Raw genomic sequence first — 24,764 nt, forward strand, 5'->3', positions numbered from 1 at the left:
CTGTCTTTAGTCTTGCTTCACATCAAGCACTGATATGTAATGACATTTTTCAGCAACAATTTTTATTTTATATAATAACTGTTTCCACAACAAGTACAGTGCAACTATGGAGGGGCTCTGATTTTTAGTGCCTTTAAACACCTCTCATGTGCCTCTTCAGTAATTTTTCCATGTGACTGTCTGTTAGGGTGTAAGAATTAGTGGAAATTTCTTCTTTAAAAGCATAATCATGATTGAAATGATGTATGGAACAGTCCTCTATGCTACAGTGACTGCAGTTCTCTGGCAGGTTGTGCTTGGTGTGTATCACACGGGGGGTGTGGTTGTGCTCCTCAAATACAGGCATGGATTTTCCTTAGACTACCAATGCTTCCAGCCTGCAGGAACCCCGCCCCTCACACGGATGTTCTGCCTTGCTGGCTGCCTCAGGCCAACCAGCAGCTGAGTGATTCCGACTACTTGTGACACTTTAGGAGTAGGCTGAATCCTGCACCTGCCTGGAGAGGTGACTTGCTTAAATCAGGCTGCTATAAATGAACAGAGGCACTTCAGGGAAGAGCCCAGGCTGTTTTGTTTGCCGACATACATCATATAATGTACATTCAAGAATAAATGGACTGCTTGTGGCTGGAGCAAACAAAGACCACCAAGGATTGGCCAAGCTGCAGGGAAGTCAGCCCTGACTGGAAGATCAGTCAGGCCTGCTGGAAAATGCAAGGTGTGCTCAAGGTTTCCCTCCAGGTAACACTGCTGGATCACATCAGTGTTGTCCCATTTGAGTGGCATATTGAGTTCAGTCCTGAGAGTGCTCTTACGCTGTAGTGCAGGACAGCCACAGTCCCTTGATCCATCATGGTACTTGATCAGTCAAGGACCAGACATTTGCTGTGATAAGTACAGCCTGGATGACGTTTCACATCTCCTTCACACGACTCCTCTGCCAGGGTGAAGCACATCTGGTTTTGGAGACAGCTCTCCTGGCAGCAGCTGAAACCTTCCCCAGCCATGGCAACTCCCAGCTGGGCATTGTGAGTGGATTCACTCATGCCATCAGGGGAGCACAAAGTGGCTGAAACCAGAAGTACTTTGGTCTTCCCTTGTTTGCAAGGTACTCATATGACTTGGTTTTGGTTCTACTGTCATCTCTCTGCAAAGAATGGCTCTGTCACAGAAAAATGCTGTTCCTCTTTGCTTTCAGGACAGAAGTCCATTTGTACCCCTACTACAGATACCTCCTCATCTTCCAGCACAGATATATTAGCAGTGCTTTACAAGGAGCAAAGACAAACCAAGGCTGCGAAGCTGAAGCCACCTCTGTGCAAGTGTATGTCTGACAGTCTGCTTTCCCTCTGTGGTTGTATGCAGCACAGATGTTCAACAGCTGTGCAAAGCTACACAGATCTTATTAGCACCTCTGTTCAGTAGTGTGGGGCTTGCTGCACAGCTGGGGTGAACACAGAGAATATTCAGAGCCTGACTGCAATGTCAGTGTGGATGGAGTTGTATGTATTTCACCACAGGGGGGACAGCTCATGCTATTGCGTTTCCTTCAATTTTGAGCAAAGTTATCAGAAAGGTAATTAATTGACTGAAAAACTCATTTTTCGTTGCTGATGTTGGCCTCTGCTAGATCTTCCTGTGCTTTTAACAACAACTCTGCAGTTTCTTTTTGACTGAGAAACAGCAGTGGGGTAGAGGCTGTGACCCTGCAGTCTTTCCATAGACTCCCTTATACTGGTCCAGGTTTTATTCATGCAGGAAGACTCCTAGGGGGTTGAAGCTGGAACTCTGTGTTTAACCTACAGAACAGCATAGTCTGAACCTTAATGATTCTTTCCTCTTTCACATTCAGATCTCTCCAAGAGATTCTCCATAGGAACTGATGTGCATTTGATTTCCATGCAGGCACCAAAAGCTATGATTTGGGAATGGAGAGGAAACTCTTTGCATGATTGGCAAATATTTGAAAGAGAAAGCTTAATCAGTACCTTGGACTATTTTTGCCTCATCAGTAGGTCAGCTCAACAGCTGGACCAAAGCCTGGACTGCAGTACATGAGAAGAAGGAAGGCAAGTCCAAACATGTCTATTAAAATTTGCTGTCAGGACATGAAAGTACTGATCCTGTGTGCAGGTCACTTGTCTACAGCCTCCACAGGCCTTCTTAAAAGCCAGCGTGAGTCATCATCAGTTGTCCATGTGTATGTACTGACACAGGTGGATATTTGCACATCTCATTTCTGCAGTCCAAAGAAGCTCCTGCATGGCCAGGTAATGTCTCATCAAGGGGAAAAATTACTCAGTTCTAATGACCTGAGCTGATTCAAAATGAGGAAAAGTTTTTGCATAATGAGAACCTAATAGAGCATGAAATGCACTTCACGCAAGTTCTCTGAGCAGCTTTATATGAACTGAGGTCTTTTTCTTTGTAGGTTGGCATTAATAGTGCAGAATAGTGTAGATGAAACCCAGAAAGTACTCCACATTTACAGCTGTGTTGCAAATAGTGGGACAACTAAGAAGAGATCAAGGATTTTCTGAATAAAACATCAGTAGCTTTATTCCTCCCTTATCCCCTTTTCTGTTGTTTCCAAGTACCAAAGTTTAACCAGAGACAAGGAAAATCTTGGGCAATATATCCATAAATGAAGGCTTTGAGATGACAGCACCAGTCTGTACTCAGCTTCAGTTTTTAAATACTTACAAAGAAGACCTCTTGAGGCATGTAAATACCCAAAGCAGCAAAGTAGAGTTAGCATGGTTTTGAAAAACAGTTTTGCTTGAAACAAGTGGAAGTTGGGCATCCTTTCTGGAGCAGTCCTTAATTTTCCAAGGTACCTAGCTGAAAACTTGGAAAACTTGGCAGTACACTCCTAAGTAACTTAGAAAAATTAAATTTAGGCAGTTTTGAAGATTTTGTAGGCCTTATGAAGCTTTATGAAGCCCCTCATGTATGTCTTATGCATGCATAAAGAAGTTTTGGAAAGCAAATAAGGCAGAGCGTGTTTAAAACCAAGAGAGATATAACTGGGACCTGTATTGCTTTTACTAGTCATAAAAAAATAGGCCCTGCTTGATTCTTGGTTTACTGTGATGTGAGCTAACAACTCACACAAGACAGCTCTTTCCTTTTAGGGTTATTGTTCACAAAGAGAAAACAGGAGGTGAGTGGAGGCAGAAGCAAAGCATGGTCAGGTGCCTCACAGCAGCACCTTTAGCACATCTCTGTAGTACCCACCATTCAGTATTTTTCAGATATTATCTGCCTCAGAGAAGTGTGACAAATGTCAATTAACTCTTGAAAGGTTTGCAATAATATACCAGCAAAAGGATCTATGCTATATGAGTGCACAGCTTATATGCACTTACACAAACAGCTTGTCTGCTTATCTGTAACATTACTGGTTTAGTGGCAGTGCCCTAATGGAAGCTTTATTAGTATTTTCTGTAATATTTCTCTTTCAAAGCAGAAAATTGTTAAGGTCTTCAAGAATTACCCTGCATGTCAATTAACTCACTTTTTGAGATGAATCATTAGGTATCTAAGTGTCTCGTAGTGAGCAGCAGGGAGTAACATCAACACTTCATGTATTGCTTCTAGTCGTTCATCAGGATTGGAGATTTCTGCAAAAACACCAAACAGGATTAATGTTAATAGGGCTTTCCATGTGTACACAGCAATAAATCAGGAAGATAACTTATTATTATGGAATCATTTACAAGCCATTGACTGTGCTTGGAGGGATAAATATTGCACTCATAAATGTGATGCTTATCAGCAACTTCTGCATCCTCAAAAAAAATAAAAGATCTTTCAAAAGAAATCAGCAACAAAGACCACCCAGGAGTTATCTCCATGGTCTGTAGCTCTATCTACAGGTCTGTATAGGTACAGTACCCAAGCTTTGTTAAATGCTTCATAATATTACTCTGCCCAGAACTGTCCCTTTAAAATATCACAAAAGATTACTTCCATTAGCCTTTGGAACTGGATGGGAGTGTGGATATATGACTTTAAAAGACTATGTTCGAATATGTAAGTTTAGCTAGAGATTGAAATGGCAAGGAATTACTTCAACTGTATTTAAATATGTAGGTATCAGTGATACCTACACATACTGAGCACCAGTGCTCATTTAAAACTGTCTGGCAATCTCTCTAAAAATCTGAGCAGGATTTACAGTATTTTTTTATCTTGACATACAAAAAGACACTGAAACCACACTTTCTGATACTAGTTTGTTATTCTGAGACCATACATTTACTTTTATTTTTTTAACCTGCATGATATCCCATCTGATGAACAATCGGGCATAAGCTTCATGTGAATGAAGGACATGGTGGAGAAGGAATGAAGACAGCACCCATGTTTTTTCCAGCTTTTCTTCTGTGCTTTCCTTTAACATGGACAGCTTTACGAATGGGAAATGTAAATAAAGATTGGTACAAATGACTATGCAATACTTACTTGCTGCCTCTATGAACTTGGAATAGGTGTCATAGGTGATCACGGGAATTGGTAAGTCTCTGAAGTATAGCTTCAGTGCTCCAGCAATGATGTTTATGTCTGGATACATACTAGCAGAAATATCAGCCTTGTCACCATCTAGAAAAGGAGGAAGAAATCTGTTTAAAACCACCCTAATTTTGACTCAAGCAAGGCTAGACTTCTAAGTCAGATTTATTGTGTGAAACCTGACAAGAAAAAACAACCTGAAAGCATTTGGAAGGCTTAAACGAGAATATATTGCTACCAACTTTACAGTGTATCGATGAGGAATGGTAGTTTCTTGTTGTTTCAGTAAGCAATTTATTTGCTTACATCTTTTGGAGGGGCTGGTCATTACACCATCCATATCTGCAGTGTACCATCTCAAACATACTGTTTTAATGTTGGATGAAAAACCATGTTTATAATTTATTTATTGCATTTAGCCCATTTATTCACTGAAACTAGGATAGTAGTAACTTGTTCTGATGTCATATTTTCCATCTGTAGATTGGTGCATAGGAGTATGAACCATTTTTTTCATTTCCACTTGGGGAAACAGAGGCATAGAGAAATAACATACATTTTCAATGACCCTCAGGAGAGCAGTAGGAAAAATCAAGAAACATCCAAATCTTGTACACATCTTGTACCAACATATCTACAGTGATTAGCTGGAATGAAAGCTGCCTTATTTTCTGGTGTCTTCTAATGTCTTAATATTTGACTTACTTATTTATAGCAAAGATCTGAATTTAAATAGGCATGCTAAGGCATTTAGCTTTACAATTTATTCTGAAATGTGCACCACAATTTTTTAAATTAATATGGATACTTGCAATGGATGAAATGCTAAACAGATGAATTATGCATCTAAAAAGGCATACATTTTGTTTGCCACATTATAACAGAGTTAGTCAGAACTCTATTACAGAGCACTTTAAAACACACGAGCTTAAAGTTTACAAGTGTTGCTGGGAAGTCCTGGCTTGCAATGAGTGAAATTACAAGAACTAGCAGCAAGGCAGGATCACTATCATTTTTCAAGTTCAAATGACTACCTCTGTTCTATACTACCTATTACTCTCATACCCACATTTTTCTCCAGATCAAGAAATTCTGCTGTTCTCCCGTCCTGGGACCTGTCTGTCTTGGTGGTCTTCCAGTGGAAAGATAGGTAGGACACAGGCCAAGTAGGGGGTGTGGCTGTCTGGATTTAACCTCCAGCTTTACCTCAGGCTTCTTGCAGATCAGTTATAACCCGTAGTCCCTATTTCCCACCATTCAACTAAGGGTACTACGCCTCCCTCAGGGCAGGTGGTGCAGGTGAGGACTATATGATGAGTGGGGCAATGCAAGGTTCTGCCGGCTTGAACAGCAGAGAGGGGTTTTCTGTGCAGGCACAAGCTTGGGCTGTTACCAGCAAGGTGCTGACATGTTGTAAAGCCATTGCCTTGCTTGTCTCACAGTAACAGTGCTTGTGGACATGCCCTGATACAGACAGATGAGTGGGGGTGCTTGAAACACAGCATCCAAGATGGAGATAAAGGCTTCACAGCACAGTAAAAGAGTTTATATTGATTGCAGACATTTTATACCAACCTATGGCATTAATCTTGCAGGGATACGTCCTGTCCAACGTATGCACATAATTCTCATTAAGACTAATAGCACTACATGTTCTCATCAAGAGGAGATTATATGCTTAACTGTTTAAAACAAACAGCCTTTCTTGATGCAGCTGAGCAGTCTGAATACATCCATCAGCATTTAATTTAATACAGCATCAATAAGCCCTAGGAGGATGTTTACACTGCCCCAATCTTTTGTTTAATCCACACATTCCGGGCACAGTAGCATTAGTCTTGTAAAGCTTTGTGTGGAGAGCTCTATTTAATTGATGGACACTGAGCACTCAAAATGCTCCACTGAAAACAGATACCTCCAAGGAGCCAGCAGCTGCCTCAGAACAGATATAGCAAATCACAAGCTTACATCTATTATCCAGGTCACCAGTACACTAAATGGAAGTGTTATTTATTTAGTACTTTTACAAAGCAGCCCAGCAAGCTTCCTTAAAGGGGCACTTCAGCTTGAGGTACTTCCAACTACAATGTACTTCAAACATACCTCTTATTTACATATTTGCTTACTGTAGGAAAAATTATGAATTCCTGAGTCAAAGATTTTACTCTTCTCTTCAGAGACAAATATACATCCACTGGAAATGCACTGAAGTTTATTTTAAAGTGAGCCTGACAATACATCTGTTGTAATATACCCTGCACATTTCTGCAGCAGATATGTAGGGGTTGGTGTATGTATGCATGGATGAACTACATGTGGTTTATATGGTACCTTCTGCATTATCACAATAATTTTTTTCACTCTTCAATACAAGAACTTTTTCAGATTGCAGTTGGTATTTTCAGTATCATTGCAGCGTCCATATGTTAATATAGCTTTTTTTTTTTAATATTTTGGATTACAAAGACATAGTCAATTTCAGCTTTACAAACCTAATTCTACCCAAACCCCATAATTTCTCTTCCTTTGTTAGTTTGACTCTAAATGTATTTTGTTGCATTTTGTTGAAATTTAAATATCTCAAGACAAATAAAGTTTTCATTCCTTTCCTTAAAGGTTTCAGCTGACTTTGGATGCCATAGAAATTTATCAGCAGTTCATTAAAGAATGAAATAGAATAAGTATTACATTCTTAAAGCCTCACCCCTGCCCTCTGAATACTGAATTAGATTTTATTTAAGTTCCTTTCTCCTAAATGTTTTGGTTTTATTGCACAACCTTTACCATGCTAACATGCTTCTTTTTGTTTTTTCTTGGATTTGGCATTTGTCAGGTTTTCAGCCACACTGGCAAAAGAGCGAGTAGGAATTAGAATGCCTCTAAGTACTCATGTAATATTTAACAGCACAATATTTTTAGCAAGTGTATTGTACCAGCCAGTTGTACAAACAAGTGGGGGGACAGAATGCGATGGTGACAATGGCAGCTCTGTGGATAAAATGTACAATGGTTGTTCTCTGGATGCCACAACGCCACAGCTCAACAATGCTGACAGAGAGCAACTGTCATTCTACAGCACCAACATTCACCAGATTAAATAAATCCACATTATTCCCCTCCTTCTCATTGCAAAAATCACTGAAATGGAACATTGTCAGTGCCTCAGAGAGCCTAATGCTAATTTACAGTAGGGGTATTTACACTGCTTTGGCTTTGGAAGGCAGTTTAAATCAGATGAGGACCAACTTCACCCTTTTTTAAAACCAACTATCACAGCTTCACTGGGCCCAAGTAATATTATGTGGGATGCTATTCTCTTCCTGACATGGAAACTTTTTTCTATTCCTGCTGTAATTCTTTGGAAGCACTAAGTGACTCTCTCTTTGTCAAGGCAGAATTAGTCAGAGGGAGGGCTGGCTTCTCTTCACTGCACCCCTTCAGCTGCACATGAGATCAGCAGGAGAGGTCCCCATGGCCAAGTCAGCTCCCACGCCTCCTCCCTGTATCCTACTGTCTTCTGGCCCCTGTGGCTTGACAAAGAGCTTGGGAACCAGAGCACTTGATGGCATCATTTGAAGGACACATTCAGTGCATTAAAATGGGAGGACTCCTTGCCTGTCTATTTTCAAACCCTTTCATTAAACTCTGCATTTCTGGAGGTGCTAAAGTGTCCTGGCATTTTAGCCAGGTGCTTGAGGACTGACTCAGAAACTATGGGCAGGGAGGGACCTCTGGAATGCCGAAGTGTCGTGTTCTGCAACTTCCATTCACAAAACTAGCAAATGCTTTTTATCCCTGCTCTTATGAGAAGGTTGTTTCAAAGCCTTGCTTTCAAATGGTAAAAAAATGGTCTTTAAATTGTTAAATGAAATTTATTCCTAGCCAGTGCACATCCTCCAGTAGTGTGCCAAGACTATCAATTAGATTAAAGAGTTCTCTTCTCTGGTTCATACCCCTGCTCTCAGCATCACCTTTAACTATCCTCCCCCCACCAAAAAAAAAGTTAATTTTCTGTAATTTTAATTTTCCTGTAATTTAGGTTTTTTTTAAAAAAAGTAAATTTCCTGCAGTGAATGTGGAAATACGAATTCTGTGAAACCCTCACAAACTTCACTTTCTGGGCAGAAAATTAAATTTGAACAGAAAACTTGCAGGTGGTGTTGAAGACAAGACCTGCCACCTGGCACTCAGCTCCTTTCTCTCCCAGGTCTTTCACCTAGGACAGAGAACTGGGATACTCCTCACTCTTGACGTAGTTCACTCCATGCTGCTCTGGCTTCTAGTACTAGGAAGAGTTAATAGGGCAACAGAAAAGCAGTGTGTTCCTACCTATGGGGCTGGGATGCAAAAGAGAGGGTGGCATCCCTCTCTCTGTAAGGATCTGACAGGGAAGCAAGCCCTGAGCTGTCAGGTTGGAAGTGTCTTGCCAATTCAAACTTCTGCCAGCCTTCAAGCTGCACAGCCCACACGTCAGAACAAAAAAACCTATTTTCTTTTTCTTTAAATCTTTTCCTGCAAAAACTCTCAACTTCTCCTGCTTTTCCACCCCAGTCAAGAGAGAAAAAATTTTCAAAACTGGAAGGTTTTGAAAGTTGTCAACTTCTGGTCTCAGCAATACTTCAGTCCTCCAGTCCGTAACAGGATTATATTCATGCTTCTATTCATGCCTTTTTATTCATGGCAACACCCTCTCTTTCCTTTCTTAGTCCTTTCCCCTACTGAAACCATTAAAAAAATGAAGACAGATTTCTGTCAATTTCTGCCCAGTGGTCTTCCCCACAACCTTTGTACACAAACTCTGTTCTTGCTTTCTCTGCTTTCATGTTTATCCATGCTTTTTTACCTTTGGAAATCCAATACTGCTAGTCACCTTCCTCTTCCTATTTCTAGGTGCTGCTGCCTTTGTAAATCACACTTTCTTCCTTGCTGTGGGTCTAATTCAGGTGTGTATTGCCATCAGTTATGTTGGGAGTATACTTAATAAATAGGCAATAACCTGAAGTGGCTCCAGTGGTTCAAAGCATCTGCAAAGGAGCTACAGCTGCAGCAGTGTTGAAGTCATGCTCAGACATAAATTTAAATCTGCTTTCTTCCAACTCCTCCCTCTACAACCTGTGCCTCTCCTTCTGGGTTTCATCCAGGTTGTTACACTTAGAGGAGAATTAAGACACAGAACAAAAGGGTTTTCCAGGCCAGATCTACCTGCAGGGAGCAGAATGAGACCTGTGAGGACTGAGCCTCCCAGTAGCATTGCTTCACGTGGCACATCTGCAACACTGCTTTGCCATGATAGCAGTCATATCACCGTGCATCTCTCTGGCCCAAAGAATGGCTGACCTATGTGTGTATATGTGTATTTCACAACTGTAGCATCCAACATATTTTAAAATATGTATTATTTTTTAAAGAATATTTCAGCATGCAAACAGTCAATTTGGAAATTCCTAGCTGGACTTTCTTTATGGAGATGTCTGCACTACTGCCTCCAAACACGAAGTGTTCAGGCATAGCAAGTGTAAGATGTGCCATCCACAGACCTTTCTGGCCTGTGCAGCCTGCCCTGGAGTCCCCATACCTCCTGCCCATGGGCCCCCAGAGCCCTCAGTCCCTTCCTGAGTGACATCATAGCTGTCTCCAGCTGCAGCATGATGGTGTGGGGCCACACACCCTTCTGGTCACTACCCTGACCCCACTACCCTGACACCCCAGGCTGACTCTCCGGCTTGACCTGGACCTGGCTCGTACCCATGGACTTGTGATCACAGGGCTGTGTCTGACCCTATCCCCTAACACAGGAGAGGCAATACCTGAAAATATTAAGTAGGTAGGAAACGACTATTTATGGGAAAGCAGAGGAATATTCATGTAACATCTCAAATGTACTTGCAAATGTTTTCTATTGATGGAGGCCCTACCCTGCGCTCACTTACCTACACACTCAAAGTTAGTCCTGTGTGCAAAGACCGTGTGCACAACCAGAACCAACACAATCAGCTCAATCAATTCAGAAAGGGTATGAGGATGGTAGCCAGTGTTTTAATTGTTAGTTTTTCAATATGCTGTACAACCAATCTCCTCAATGCCCCTCTCATCTGTAGTGCAGATGCAACCACATGCACAGTGGTACAGTGCTCTCTACAAGGCTACAGGCAGAAGGACTTCCCAGTTAGAGTTCCTGGTCCTTAAACTCATAGATTATTGGATTGTAAAGCACTGAGTCTTTTAAAGACAGGACTAACAACTTCCACCTGGTACCATCTAGGCTCACACTTGAACTAGGAGTCTAGGCTGTGCTGCTACGTTGAGCAATTAGCCAGTCCCCTACTTAGGTTTCTACACACCGATACTTAGTGTTTTATTATTCCTTCCAACTATGAAACATGATTTCTTCTTATGAAAAGGACTACAGATCACTTCAAACTCAGAACAGACAGGTTACTTTCTGTACTTCTGCTTATACATGAGTTTCATTACCATGTCACAAAAGATCTGAAATGTCCTAGAACTAAAAGCTTAGATTAAAATTGTACAAGATTAAAAAATGGTGTACCTCGATCAAAGGCCATTTTCACATCTTCAATGTGCTCAGTGAAGCCTGAAACTCTATAGAGGCCCTCGGACTTTAAACCTGAAACAAAAAGTTCTTGTTAACTTAGCTTCAGTAACCAACAGATATTTAGGCTTAAGAACAATAAAGCAAGAACAACAGACCTACTAAGCATAGCAAAATGTTCTCTGTAATTGTGAAACTCTGGAACAGTTAAGGAAAGATGAAGATGATGTTAAACTGGTTTTTTTAAAGGATTAAAGCATTCTAGAATTTATACTTTCTGATTTTTATTAGGTATGTGGTTGATTTGATCATGTTAGAGGAAAATACTGCAATTTGCTAATGGTGAGACATGTGATGTTATTACGATTTATTCATTTTATGTAGGAGATTTTCCTGGATTTGGCCATAATTAATAAAGCTTTAGAGGTCTCCCTTCTTTTTACCAGTTGCCTAATGGTAAATAGCAATGCAAGTAAAAGACTGCCTCTCCCTATGAGCACAGTTCTTTTCCTGTTTTGCTGTCACCTTTTACACAACTGATGAATGTGATGGATACAGTTCTTCTCCACCACAAGAGATCTGGTCACTTGCACAACTCTCTCCCCGTTGCTGCACACCAACATGAAATGCAGGGCAGCTCAGCAGAGCAGGCCAAGATACACACACATTATTTATTTCAATTCTAAAATCCATTATTGTAACTATGCTCTGTGCTAACCTACTTATAAGTTCCAATATTCTTTGTTTTCTTAAGAACAAAATCAGAATCTTTCATAGTTCTGTGGCAATTAAGGAAAGAAATACAAAGATGTTGAAAAAATGGAGAGCAGGCAGCAGATTTTATCTCAATCAATAAATGTACAAGTAAGTGATTAAATCTCAAATGCAATGTAGCTTTCTGCTATATCATCAGAGTAAAGCTCTTCTGTCTTAGTCCATACTATTCTTTCCATTTGTCCCTGCAATGATGATATAATCCTGGTAGAGCTTTACAGAGCAGTGCAGGGGATTTACTAGTAAGTCTTTGATTCAATTCAGTAGATGATGTGTGGGTTTGAAATCCCTATGGCTAGTATCACTGTGCTGCTATGCAGATTACTGGGATGCCATGAATTCAACATTATTAGATTCCTGTGCTGAAGATGTGACTAACAGGAAAATTTGGCTTATTGGGCAGCACAACATGCACATTTGCTATCCCAAGGAAAAATACATGATTATTACGGAGGGGATACATGATTATTGAAGGGGATATATATTTCCTTCAATCTGGCACACATCTGTTTACCAAAAACCTGTCACAAGCTTGAGTTTTGGCAGTGACATGCTGCCTGTGCCACGGGATCCATCAGTCAGTAACCAAGCATCATGAGAAATCCCATGCAGTTTGTGTCCTACCACAAAACACCACAACCTCTGACCTCACTTGTCTGAGTCACTTCCAGTCACTTGTGTTCTCCTGCCCACAGTGTCTGTAAAGGTTATTAATAATGGATTTGATTTAAACTGATTACTCCAAAATTGGATGTGTCCCTAGGTATGTTAAAATAAAGTAATGAAAAAAGACACATAAACCTGAACTTAAAAGTTCACTTTAAAGTTCACCCCTTTCAGAAGTGTAACGTAATACACGTTTTGACATGTTTTCAGAAAGCATTTCAGGAAATTGCATTAAGAAATGCCATGATTTAATTTTACTAGCTAATGCAAAGCAATGTATCACCTACACTAAGAAACCCCTTTTCTCATCCTGTCCTCAGTGTGCGTGAGCACAGCACCCTGTTCTAGTTTAGCAGGTAACTCAAGTCATCCTCCTTTTGCTGTGTCTGCTGCTCTCCCAAGCACACAAACCTCTTGCTTCGATCTCCCGAATGCAGGAATCCACCACCATGGGCCTCTGGGTGTTGTGGGCCTTCACGAGCGTGGTGAGATCGCAGCAGTAGACTCGCTTTATCCTCTTGAGGTCTGGCTGGCAGTCGTTGGGCACGTATTTGGAGCACTGCTTGTGTACGTTCAACCCACAGTCTGCAAGCAGAGTTAGCCAGGTAAACTAATTAATTAATTAATACCAATGCTGACAGGTCTTGTCTAACAATTTATTTCCCTGATCCACATCAAGCAAGGGGCACAATTTTCCCATCAGTCAGGAAAGATAGAATAGTGTGGAGATGAGAAAGATGAGCATGAAAATGTGTAAAAATCTCGTGGTGGGAAAAGTGAACTCCAGCAGGGTGGTTAAAAAGCTATAGAAACTCTGGATGTCCCCTGAACTCCTCTGAGCTGTAGGTGACTGCTGGTGGAGTCTGGATTGGTTCATTACTAGACACATAGCTCAAGGTGTTGCATTTAAACTTGTGAGACTTAACTTCTGGGTATTTTAGACTAGCCTTAAATAAAATTGGCACAGTAATGACTGTCTTCTGCTGGCTGTCTTGTGGCTTAGCACAGGTCACAGTCAAAGAACCTAAGGTTCACCTGAGCACTCCTGCTGGGACAGTGCTGTGAGCCAGCATGCCTCACTCCCTCTTCCACATTCTTGCAGTGTCACATTTTGGCTTGTTCTGCCACACCAGCAGACTCCCCCTCCTGGGCTCATCACTTCACTGGTGACTAAAGTGGCCCCTGTGGTTTAGTCTGTAGGTCAGCTTAGGCATATAAAATGCTGTGAAAGGCATGACGTAAAAAAGTGATTTGTTTTACAAATAGTTCTCAGTGTCTTACTCCAGAGCCAAATACTACTCTCAGTTGCACAGGTGGATTTCTGTTAAACCATCACTGCTTCACCTTCACAAATTGAATTTTCCTAATAGATTCAACTATTCAGCCAAATGAATTTATAAGCTTCAGTAAAGCAAACACCACCACCGTGAGTTGCATTATCTTACATAGCTCTGATTCCTGTTTTAATGCCTTCCCAGTCATGCCCATCACTGATGGCACCCTTTGAGATAATTTAACATCAAGCTATTAAAAACGTAAACAGGACTATTACTTGCAGCGTGTTTCAATATTATACTCTATAAAATATTAAACAAGCAAAATCATAAGCCCACCTAAACATTTAATGGAATTGGGTAGGTTTTTGTGTGTTTCTCCATACAGCTATTACTGCATAATACATTATTGTTTGTGAAATCTAAACAAATGTGAGAAGCTGCAGTTAGGCTTCTGCCTGCCTTGTCTTCAGTGCTGTTCTCCAAGCATGTGAAGTTAAATTTAAATGCATCTGTCTATCTAGAGTTAAATGCTGGTAATTTTATGAGGGAGAGTATTATGTTTCATACTAAATAAATATGCCTTTTCATAAGTTTAATATTTTATGTATGGGAACAAATACAGTGCTATGCATTAGCGAGGTCAGGTTTTGCACACTAGTGTTTAAGATCAAACAGCTTGAAAAGCAAACTACTATTCCTCTTTTTTAATATATTCTTCCCACATTCTTTGTGTTACCACTATTCACCTAGAGAGAGGTAAGATGCAGCAGTAGCTGAGACTATACTTATTAAAACTGTGCATTTGTGAAAGGTATTCTGATCCTTCAAACTGTGGCCCAAAATAATTTTAGGTAACAACCACCTCCTCTGTCTATGAAAGGCAGATGTCAGGGTTGGATGTATTTGGTGCCAGCCTGAGATCAGGAATGCCTGGAGGTCAGGGCAGGGAGAGGTAAGACAAACAGTTTTTGGAAGAGATTGCAGATCTGAAGAAAGAAGTTATGAAAATCCATTTTTAATGCACCAAATACTGATTCACTTGCTGAATCTGAAAGCAAGTGATGTGATGATTATTGCATTTCTCCAAGATAATTTTTTTTCCACAAAAGAACAAACAAATTAAAAATAATTAATGCACTACTAAAATGCCAATAAAGGCAACAGAAAACTAATCCCTCTTGGAAACTGAAGGTCATATTTTTTGTTTTTATTTTGAGGTGGGATACTTCAGGCTTGCAGCAATGCATGGTATTTTTATGGGAAACAGGTGGCAGTCTTTTTTTGCAGACAAGGGCACTTCCCAGCAATCGGTAGCAAAAAGAGGAGTTATGAAGCCTGGTTGCTGGCTGGCTTTGCCATTTCCAGTGCTTGCTTCTTAAAACATAAAAACATCAGGGATAACTTAATCATGAAGAACAAGTTTGAACGTATACAGCAGGCACAGGAACAGGCACAGGCAGGACCAAGGTACTACTAGAGGATGTCGCTCAGCAACCAAGGGCTGATGGCTTCATTTCTAAACCAGCTAATGAGGCAAATGAAAATACTCTAACTTCTGTGGGAGGATTTCCTGCTTTGCTCTTTAAAGAAATCCCAGCCCTCCACTCCTGCAGGGAGTGCAGGCTGGGGTGGGACAGATGTCTGAGCATTTCAAGAGAATGACAGAAAATGTTGAAGTGCTACCTGAACACCTCACTCCCTGAGCGATGAGACCCCACATGAAGTTGGCGCAGTATTCACACCAGTGCGGACCTCGAAACGTATGGACCTGCAATACAAATGGGGGTGGGGGAAAGAAATGGGGTCACTGGGAGGCAGATGGTCTGACAGATGGAGCAACTGAAATGGATAAACAACAGAAAACTCAGTAGGAGTAAATCTTTAGCACATAGTGCCCACATCCTTCCAACGTCTAGATGAAATAAACCATGGGAACAGAAATTTGCTTTGATCTTGAAGTTTATCTTTCAGTAGGCTTAACATAGCAGAGAACCAGGCTGTGGATGACACTGAAAACAAATAATTTTTGCCTGCTGACATTCTAGCTATAGCAGAAGGGAGGAAACCATCAGAAAAAAAGAACTATTAATCCAAAAAACTGTAGATGAAAGCAGCCTTCCCCACTCTAGCAAGTATTTTGGAATCACATAGGGAAAAGATGTCAATAGACTCTTTTTCAGCAGACCAAACTTCATTTTGCTACAGTCCACACATGAGCAAATAAGGAAGAATAAAATGATTTGTGTGCTGACAGAGCCCACAGCTCCCCAGCCACATCTTGCACACCACGACTGCTTCTGCCACTGCTTTTCCAAAGGCTACAGCAGAAAATCTTTTTATTTAAGATGTGTATTCTGGTAAAGTAAGCATTGAATTTTCATTGAAATGAAGAATAAATAGTGAGGTCTATGCCCATGTGAATGGGCATGGTATGAGCTAGTTCTGGCCAGAGACTTAATTGAGCTTAACAAAACATAAATCATGCACACTCTGGCTGCTAATGCATCCCTTCCTTCTCTCTGCTCTTGTTTACCCATCGGGTGGATGGCTGAAAGGCCACTTCCACCCCTGGGATGGGAAAAGCTGCTCTCTGCTTTTCATAGAATGAAAAAACAGTCATTGACCTTTTTTAGATAAACTGTAAAGTTTTATGCCAAGCATTTTGCATGCTAATGTTTTTGTCCCATTTGTCTGCAGGATCACAACTACACAAGCCTGTACTCTTGAGTCCAGAAAAATGAATTGATTTTAATACAGACCTCTCTTCCTGATTTTGAGATAAAAATGTGAGCCTGGCTGCAAATGGCTCCTGACCAACTACTCACAGTCAAATAATTGTGGTAACAAACTTAAAGCAATAGTAGTTCTTCCTCCCTTTTGACAGTGAAAGGTCAAAACTGGAATGTTTGACTTTATTTGAAGTGATATTTTACCTCTCAGAAAACCACATATTTCTGTGAAACAAGACTTTGCAATAAAGTGTGAGATAGATATATTAGTAGATGTAGCGCCACACTTCTTTCTCATTTCATTTTACTTTATTTTGTAGAGTGGGTAGCATGAACTTCAGACATGGCTTTTTGTGGGGGTAAATGGCTGTGTGTAACAGCTGATGACCTGAGTTTCAGTCATATGCACTGTGTGACATTCAGTGGATACAAAACTACAGATAAAACTAATTATGCCTGCATCTTTATAATTTTTAGACTGAAACCCACATAATTAGTAGGTCTGCACCTGCACTTAATTGTGGGTGAAAATCATCTGCTGTGGGAAGATAGCTAGCTGTGTCTTCTGCTTTGCAGCAGTTTACAAAAGCTAACCTTGTGAGAAGTGGCTGTAAGAGCTCAGCCAGGACTTTTAAAAACGCGCCATTTCACAAAAAAAGTCCATTCCAGTTGCTAGGATATTTGGGGGCTACTTGCTCACTTTACCTAAGGCTTATTTCAACTGATCTGGCTGAGGCTTATTTTGAAAATGGTAGCTGATTATTCCTTGATCTTTCCTGCCATTAATTGGAAAGTCATCAATGCTGACTGAGGGCTCCAATTGAGAAGTGCTGACAGCGCACCCTTCCCTTGTTCCATTCAGCTTAGTGGCCCTCAAAGGTTGAGCTCTCTTTATTCATTCACTTCAATTTTTCACGGATCTGCATTTTAGCTCAAATGGCAAGCCTCCAGCTGAAATACCCTGTGAAAAGCTAGTCTTGGTGGTTTCTGGCCAAGTTGAAACAGGGAAATTACCTGAAAAAAGAGAGAACTTCAAAAGTTTCTAGATGAAGGTGCAAAAAATCCCCTAAGAGGCAATTTGAACTATGCCTCTTGTCATTAATTTTAAAGAAATAACAGAGGAAGCCTGTTCTTAGGAACACAACATTTTTGAATGGTAAATGGGAATTCTGCCTGCAAGATTGGCCTCATCTCTGTTTCAAACTGGGAGAGGTAACAGCAGGTCTTAGATTTTTGAGATGGAGTTTTAGTTTTTGCCCCACCCTTTGTAACCACATCATTGCAAACAGACTGGGCATAGATTTTTTGGAACTATGATCTGGAACTATTTATTGCTGGTTCCTACCCCATCCTGAAGTAGGCCTCTCTGTGTACACACAGCATAGACTTGAGCTGCCTGGGCTAGAGCTGACAAGTAATTTGAACTTTTAAAAAGAATTTACAGGGAACTATTTCTTAAAATAAGCCAAAGCCATGATGTTTCAGACTATACACTCTACTTTTCTTGTTCAGTCTTTCACCCTCTTCCAACGAAAAGTCGCTTCACTGTCTCTTCTCTGCTGGACAATCTCACACAACACTACCCTGCACGTCTCTTCTTGCTGCCTTCCTGTTCTCTTTGCCCTTCACCCCTCCAGTGCTCTTGCTTTCAAATGGCAGCATTCCCCCTGAAGGTGCTACCTTACTCACTTCTAGTTTGTGTCTCGAGTTGTCTTCACAGAGGGGGAAACTGAGACCAAAGTTAAGGAATGCCAGTACAGTGGCAAAACAAAATAATGCCGTGGGCAATATTGCAGAAATGGACAAAAACAATTGTCTTGAATTGAAATGCATTTTTTTTTAATTGACATTATACAGTATTGTTGCTGAGACAATTTTGGGTTTATGTGAAGGTCTGAAGACTTTTCTACTTGCCTTCCAAGAAAATAAGTGTTTTTCAGACTTTTGCCTGAATACAGACACATTTATACTCTTTTGTGGACTCCTGCTGAACCTGAGCCATTTGCAGGGCAGTAAAGCTGACTCTGCTGTTATTTTTGTTTAACACATAATCTTCGTGATGTCTGTAAAAAATGTCTCCCCCAAGCCCTTTGTCTCCCAGAAGCAGTATTATCTGCAGTGCTTAACACAAGGGGAAATTTATCCCAAAGCCCCTGCTCTCCTAGCAGATCTCCTGACTTGTCTGTAATCAGCTGCCTTTACTCCACTAGCCCGCCTGCAGATGGGATTTGCCCATGCTATGGTGGCAAACAGGCACAGTATTGTGGTAAATGCACATTATTCAGCTGTATTTGCTCACTTAAAGCAGCACAGAAGCCCTCTCATGAATTCCCAGCCTAGAACAAAAAGCATGGAGCATCCTCAAACTCCATGCTGCTGCCCTCAAGCACGAGGTTGGCCTCACCACCAGCTGGGACCCCACTGAAGTTGGCAGGTAAAGCACATCCAAATGAGGCTGCTGGATCCGAACTGGAACAAGATACAAGAGGACTTTGGGATCCAGTTAGGCTGACACCCACATAGCTAGAGAAATACCTCTGTGTTTTTCTAAACAGGGCTTCAGAGATTTATTCGCTTTCCTGAATTATGGTATGTCTACACTGGCTTATGCAAAGTTATCCCGCCAGACAGACGCCAGCTCCAAACCTAAATCCATGTGACTGCGTGGTGTGCTCAAGATGAACCCAGCTTAACAAATCAGCCTGGATACTAAATCTCTTTTTGTTCACTTGCCTTGAGTGTCTTGAAATTTGGAAGAGAGGTTGAATGAGAAAGCACGGATGCTCAGAAGGGTGTTCAATGATGCTGTTTAATTTTTGTATGAGCTTGGCAAGGATGGAGGGAGAGCCGTCCTTGCTCTGAATTTGTGCCTTGCATCTATTTCTTCCTTTTGTTCCCCCTCTCTTGCAGTAAGTAAGATCTTTGGTGTAAGATGTACAAAAATCCCATCAGCTTTGCTAGAAATGTGCCCTTCATTTTTAAGATTCTTCATGGTTAAAGGACAAAAGCCAAAGAGTGCCTGTTTGTTCATGAAGAATTGCTTATGACAAGATTATGAGGGACACTGTGACACATAACCTTTATCCCTAGAAACTGAGATGAATGATATAATACGCATCAGTATTCGCCTTAAAATGGGGAAGACAACTTTTTGAATATCTGTGAAATAGCGTTGTCCTTCAGATTAATCCCATACCATCATAGCCTGAGTGCTGTCAAAAGCCATTAAGCATTTTGCCCCAAGACCCATAAAGCCATTCTTTCTTTTTAAAATCATTTCTTAACCCTTTTATGTAATGACTATGAAATATATTAAAGATATTAGCCTTGAGCCATGTTTTAAATTTAAATGTTTTATTCTGAGTACACTATCCACATTTTTTGTTTAACAACTAGACATGTTCTAATATATTCCTTTGGAAAACTAACTGTATTTGCATAGTGAACATACTTCTCCATTAAGCAAATGTAACACTTTTGATTGACCTTTCTGTACAATTATTTTAAAAATGTTTGTTCCCTAAGGTCTGTTATTGCCTTTACTAGGATAGGACAATTACTTTTGGCTGTCAAGTCTTTGAATACGTATCTATTTTAATCATGTGGTTTTCCAGTTAAACTATGACTCTTTTAAAACAGAAAGGAACAGAAACTGTACAGCAGCTAGATTGTGCAAACTCAAAGTTAACTGGGCACAGGTCCAATTATAAATCAAAGCCAAAACAAGGGAAGTTTTGAAGAGGAAAGAATGCATGGGTCAAAGTGGAAAGAAATTCCAGTCATGAGAAAATATTTTCTAGTTAAACTAAAATAGTTTTGATATTAAAATGATAATGAGGGCAAAACCCAGAAAGAATAAATGTTGGCTTAATCAAGCAAGAAAACACAGATTATTTCCCCTATTTCCTTTGGTGCTGATCAGAGAGGTAAATATCGACTTTTCTGTAGACTGGGTCAAGGAAGGGGAATGAGAAAAGGGTTGCTATTATTTGCTTTGTTCACTAATATTAAATGATTGATTTGCCAACAACAGCAGAAGCACTGCAGAGGTTAGCAATGTCTGCACAGCAGAGTATGTAGAAAAATAAGAAGTGAAACTTTTTTGCTAAGTGAAATGATTTTGATCATTGCTTCTCCCTTTTTGACAGGCCCAAGATGAATATCAGAAAATTCTTGTTCTGCTAATGAGTTGAACTATTCTGACAGTGACCCAGATCCTCAAGGAGCATTAACTAAACTGATGTTTCAAAGCTGAGATACATTCCTTTCTTGTCTTGTTACTGCCTCTTATTCTTGATGCTCATCCCGATAAGCATCAAAACACAATTTGACAGCATTAGCTCCGGTAACTGGCTGGCATGCTCTGAAACCAGCACAGTCCTTCTGGCAAAACATTTTAATACAAGCTGCCTGGAAGGTCTGTTTCCAAAGCTGAGTCACTTCCCTGCTGCAGTCTGCCAGAGACAGCACTTGGGAAAAGAATCCCTAAGAATCTGATTTTGTCCGTATAGACCACAAATAGATGATCCATTTAAACATCCCTGTGTTTGCCCAGTGATTTGTTTTAGTTTGACAAGCAAACACAAGCTCAGATCCTATAGCTCAGTGAGACTCTGAGAACATTTCCTTAGCATATGGTGAGGGAACAAAAGCTGGGAGACAATACTCACCACTGTGCTTTGCTTTATTGTTAGGAGCACCCAAGCTCCCCCAACTTCTGAAATCAGAAATGGTCCAAAATGTTTGCTGGTAAAATACTACTGGCTTCTGGTAATAGTTAGATTTCGAAAAGGGCCTTTTTCTTATTTAAAAGTAGATACACTTAAGATAAAGACAACAAATATGAAGTACTTTGTTTCTGAATAAAAAAGAAAACCCAATCTGTGAAAAAGAGTTAAATTGCCAGACAAGTAGCGCAGTGAGCAGCAAAACCATTATTTGGATTAAGTGCCTATGTAACAGCATACTAAGAACTCAGTTAATAGAACTTGAAGTAGAAAGAAAAATGCATTTTTCAACCCTTTCCTTAGAGCTAGTATAAATAGGTGCATGCAAACCTCATCACAACAAAAAATAAAATTTGAGGCATCTCAACAGAACTTTTCAGCTGAAAAGAATAGCAAGCTGTGCTTACCTTAAAATTGTGTGCTTTTTCATAGTTGAAGTGGTTGTCGTTCTGAGTTAAGGCTGCTCTTCTGACCAAGGAGGTGATCTGTGAATAGGCAAAGAGTTTCAGAGGTTGCCACAAAAGTGCCCCCTTGACTCCCACCTTCACCCCCAGGGCCACGGCCAGGAGCTCTTGGCGCTTCCTTCCTCGCTTCGACTTGTGAACAACAGCACAGTTTTTCTCATTTTCCAGCCACAGATCCTCTGAGAACATAGCGCTGGGATCCCAAATCTTTTCCCTGTCTTCCTCAGCGCCAGGGAGCCTGACTGTAGTCAGCACGGTACAGTTTGTCCAACTGCTTCTGATGTTAGACAGCAGATTTGAAGCAGCTGCAGCCCATTCTGCCGAGACCTCTGGCATGTGACTTGAATGGGCCGTCTTGTGGGACGGAAGGAGCTTCTGCATCTGAATAAGTAACGGCCTGTGCCGTGCAGCTTCTTGAGGCAGATGTGTGCCTCGAACAATAGCACAAATTCATACACTGAGCAGCCTCCCCCACCGTGCTCCCTGAGCAGGGGTCTCCAGAGAGGTGCTGCTGAAATACCGGCTGGGGGACACACAGCGTTACAGCTTCACCCCCAAAGGCATTTCCAGGGATAGATCTCTTCAACTCGGCGGTGTGTTAAAAAATGAACAAACAAACAAAAAGCCCCTGGAAAGCCCTCACAACTGAATCTGATGCTGCATCCAATTACACTCAGACTTGGAGATTTATCAGCCAGCAGTCTGCATGCCAGCAGATTAAGCTCTTAAAACCATGATGATTGTTTAATCTTACAGGGCAAAAATCTCTCTCTTTTTTTTTTTTTTTCCGTTTTCATATTCTGTACAAGGGAAAAAAAAATCCAGCACCACTCCAAGCACTAACAGCATTTTTATGCCATGGTTTAAATTAAGCATTTTGTCAGTGTGCACTTGGTAGCACTGAGGTAGTTCACTGCCAGGGAAAGCTGAAAGCCCAGCTGGGACTATGCGGGCTTGGAAGCCCTGGAGCCCTGTGCAGCACTCGAGTGAAGGCAGCAGGGGAGCTTCACAAGGATGCAGGAGGCCCACACGCACAGCCCTGTTTGCAGAACGGGGTCTTCAAGGTGGCAAGAGCAGTTGTGCTTTGCTCTGGTTATTTGCATCTATAGATTTTGAGGGGAACTAATTTCTAGTTAAAGCCCAGGGACAGGAGGTATTGGGACCCTGACCAGTCTGTGCTACAGCTTTCAGTGTTACTTTCCACACGTGATCCACTTTTTTACAGGCAGGTAGTTCCATGTTCCAGGACTCAGATGTCTGATACTGAGCATTCACTGGGAAGCACATAAGCACACTCAGGACTCCCTCCCCACCGGTTTCCTTCCCTCCAGCTCCCCTCTCTTACTCCTTTACTAAGTATTCCAATTCCCCATCCATAAGAGGAGGATAGGAGTTACCTGCTCAGCAGAGCACGGTGAGATTTAAGTCTAAAGGTGTGCCTAATGCTCGAAGTGCTGTGATAGAGCAGAGTGGGGAGTTGCCAGTGCTACTGGGAAAACTGTCTCTTTGAACTGGAGACACTAAAGAGCACATCAGCCTTTCACAGTCTGCCCCACTTCAACTAACCCAGAAAACAAGTGAAATTAAAGTATTTAATTCACTTATATTAACTTGTGACGTTGACCTTGCATCTATTTTTTTCAGCCTGCTTTTACCTCAGGCTGAAAAGTCAGAAGGTTCATCTAATTCACTTACTAAACCCTCCACCACACAGACTGCCTGTGCTTAGTAAAAGTGATGCTCTGCTGATTTGAAAGCCCATGGGGACAGATGGTTATCCGTCAGTAACATCAGGCTGGGCAATTTCAGAGAGTACCCTACTTAGGGTTTTCAAGAAGCTGTGCAACCTGCAAAATCAGCTTCTCAGCCATAAAACCATGCACTTACTTCTATGTATAGCATACTTAATTCCTTTCTTTTTCAGGGAGCTCACAACACCACTTTTTACATGCTCCCTTACTCCAAAGCTTCTGCTCCCCAGTAGGGAGGATTTCCATGCAAACCCTTTGCTCCCTGAGCTGTTGCTGCCCATTCAGCCTTTCCCCAGGGCTTGGCACTGTTATCTGACCACTGGTGACAACTGGCTGTGATGCACGCATGGACATTGCTCTGCCTGCAGGAAATCCCTGCTGCTCTTCCATATGTCCTCCTGTAGTGAGTCCCAGTTTCTGTTAGCTCAGGACCTTTATCTGCTTTCCAGGAGACAGACAGACTATAGCTCCCCAGCTCTCTCTTCATGTGTTTCAAGAGGTAAAAAGTACTGGTTTTTGGGACATCTCTGATCCCTCAGAAGCAATGGCTTCAGTTTGGGCCATCACAAAGAAAACCTTGGAGTTTCTCAAAGTTCTTATCACATTCCAGTTTCTTTCCTCAGTGCTATTTAAAATGTACTTATATTTATCAGAAAGAAAACACCCAAACTAGTTCTGGGTTGTCAGACACCTCTGAATCTACAGCATCTAAATCCCCATATATACATCAGCTACTTTTTCTCTAACTTCCAGCATAACAGCTCCAAAGTCAGAGAAAGGTCGGTTTCCTAATAATGCTCTAATATTTGCATTTATGTCGCTAGACTGATAAAAATCCCATTATATAACCAATATTTTTTACATAACATGGCAGATTTGATACTCAAGTGACAGGCTTATGATGATACATCTTGGAATTTCAATTTATTAAACTATTTTTGGAATATCAGAGTGTCATCCTGGGATCAGACATACAGACATATTTAATGGAAACTCTGAGTGTTTGCACAGAAGCATTAAACTTAATAGACTTGGGGGAGGAAAACTCAGCCAAACCTTATGACTAAGGCAGAGCAGTATTTACTGTTTATCATATATGAAATTTTATTTATCCCTGGGGTATCTGCCTTGCTTGGGCCCTGTTTAGACAGTTGTTTAAGGGGATTCATTGCAGACACAGGATGTGCACAGAAGGCCAGCACTGAGTGCATCCTCTTAAGGAGTTTAATCAAAGCCCTGACAGGTTTGGTGTCTAAATGGTGCTGCAAAACTCAGATGAGCATGGACCACAAACACAACCACTTCCTT

The 24,764-nt window shown here is 41.1% G+C and overlaps 1 protein-coding gene across 1 annotated transcript in view; it reads right to left on the reverse strand.

Moving 5' to 3' along the window:
* The window catches only part of CHN2 (chimerin 2), a 159,630-nt gene that overhangs the window by 1,928 nt on the left and 132,938 nt on the right, over positions 1 to 24,764 (reverse strand). Inside the window, exons 7-12 of the mRNA XM_039571470.1 lie at positions 21,649 to 21,726; positions 15,469 to 15,553; positions 12,920 to 13,093; positions 11,066 to 11,143; positions 4,468 to 4,605; positions 3,518 to 3,623 (exon numbers count right to left, since the gene is read on the reverse strand). Coding sequence (XP_039427404.1) covers positions 3,518 to 3,623; positions 4,468 to 4,605; positions 11,066 to 11,143; positions 12,920 to 13,093; positions 15,469 to 15,553; positions 21,649 to 21,726 — 659 coding nt within the window. The remainder of the gene's footprint in view (positions 1 to 3,517; positions 3,624 to 4,467; positions 4,606 to 11,065; positions 11,144 to 12,919; positions 13,094 to 15,468; positions 15,554 to 21,648; positions 21,727 to 24,764) is intronic.

The sequence above is a fragment of the Corvus cornix genome, chromosome 2 (assembly GCF_000738735.6).
Source record: "Corvus cornix cornix isolate S_Up_H32 chromosome 2, ASM73873v5, whole genome shotgun sequence".
In the NCBI taxonomy this organism is placed as follows: Eukaryota; Metazoa; Chordata; class Aves; order Passeriformes; family Corvidae; genus Corvus; species Corvus cornix.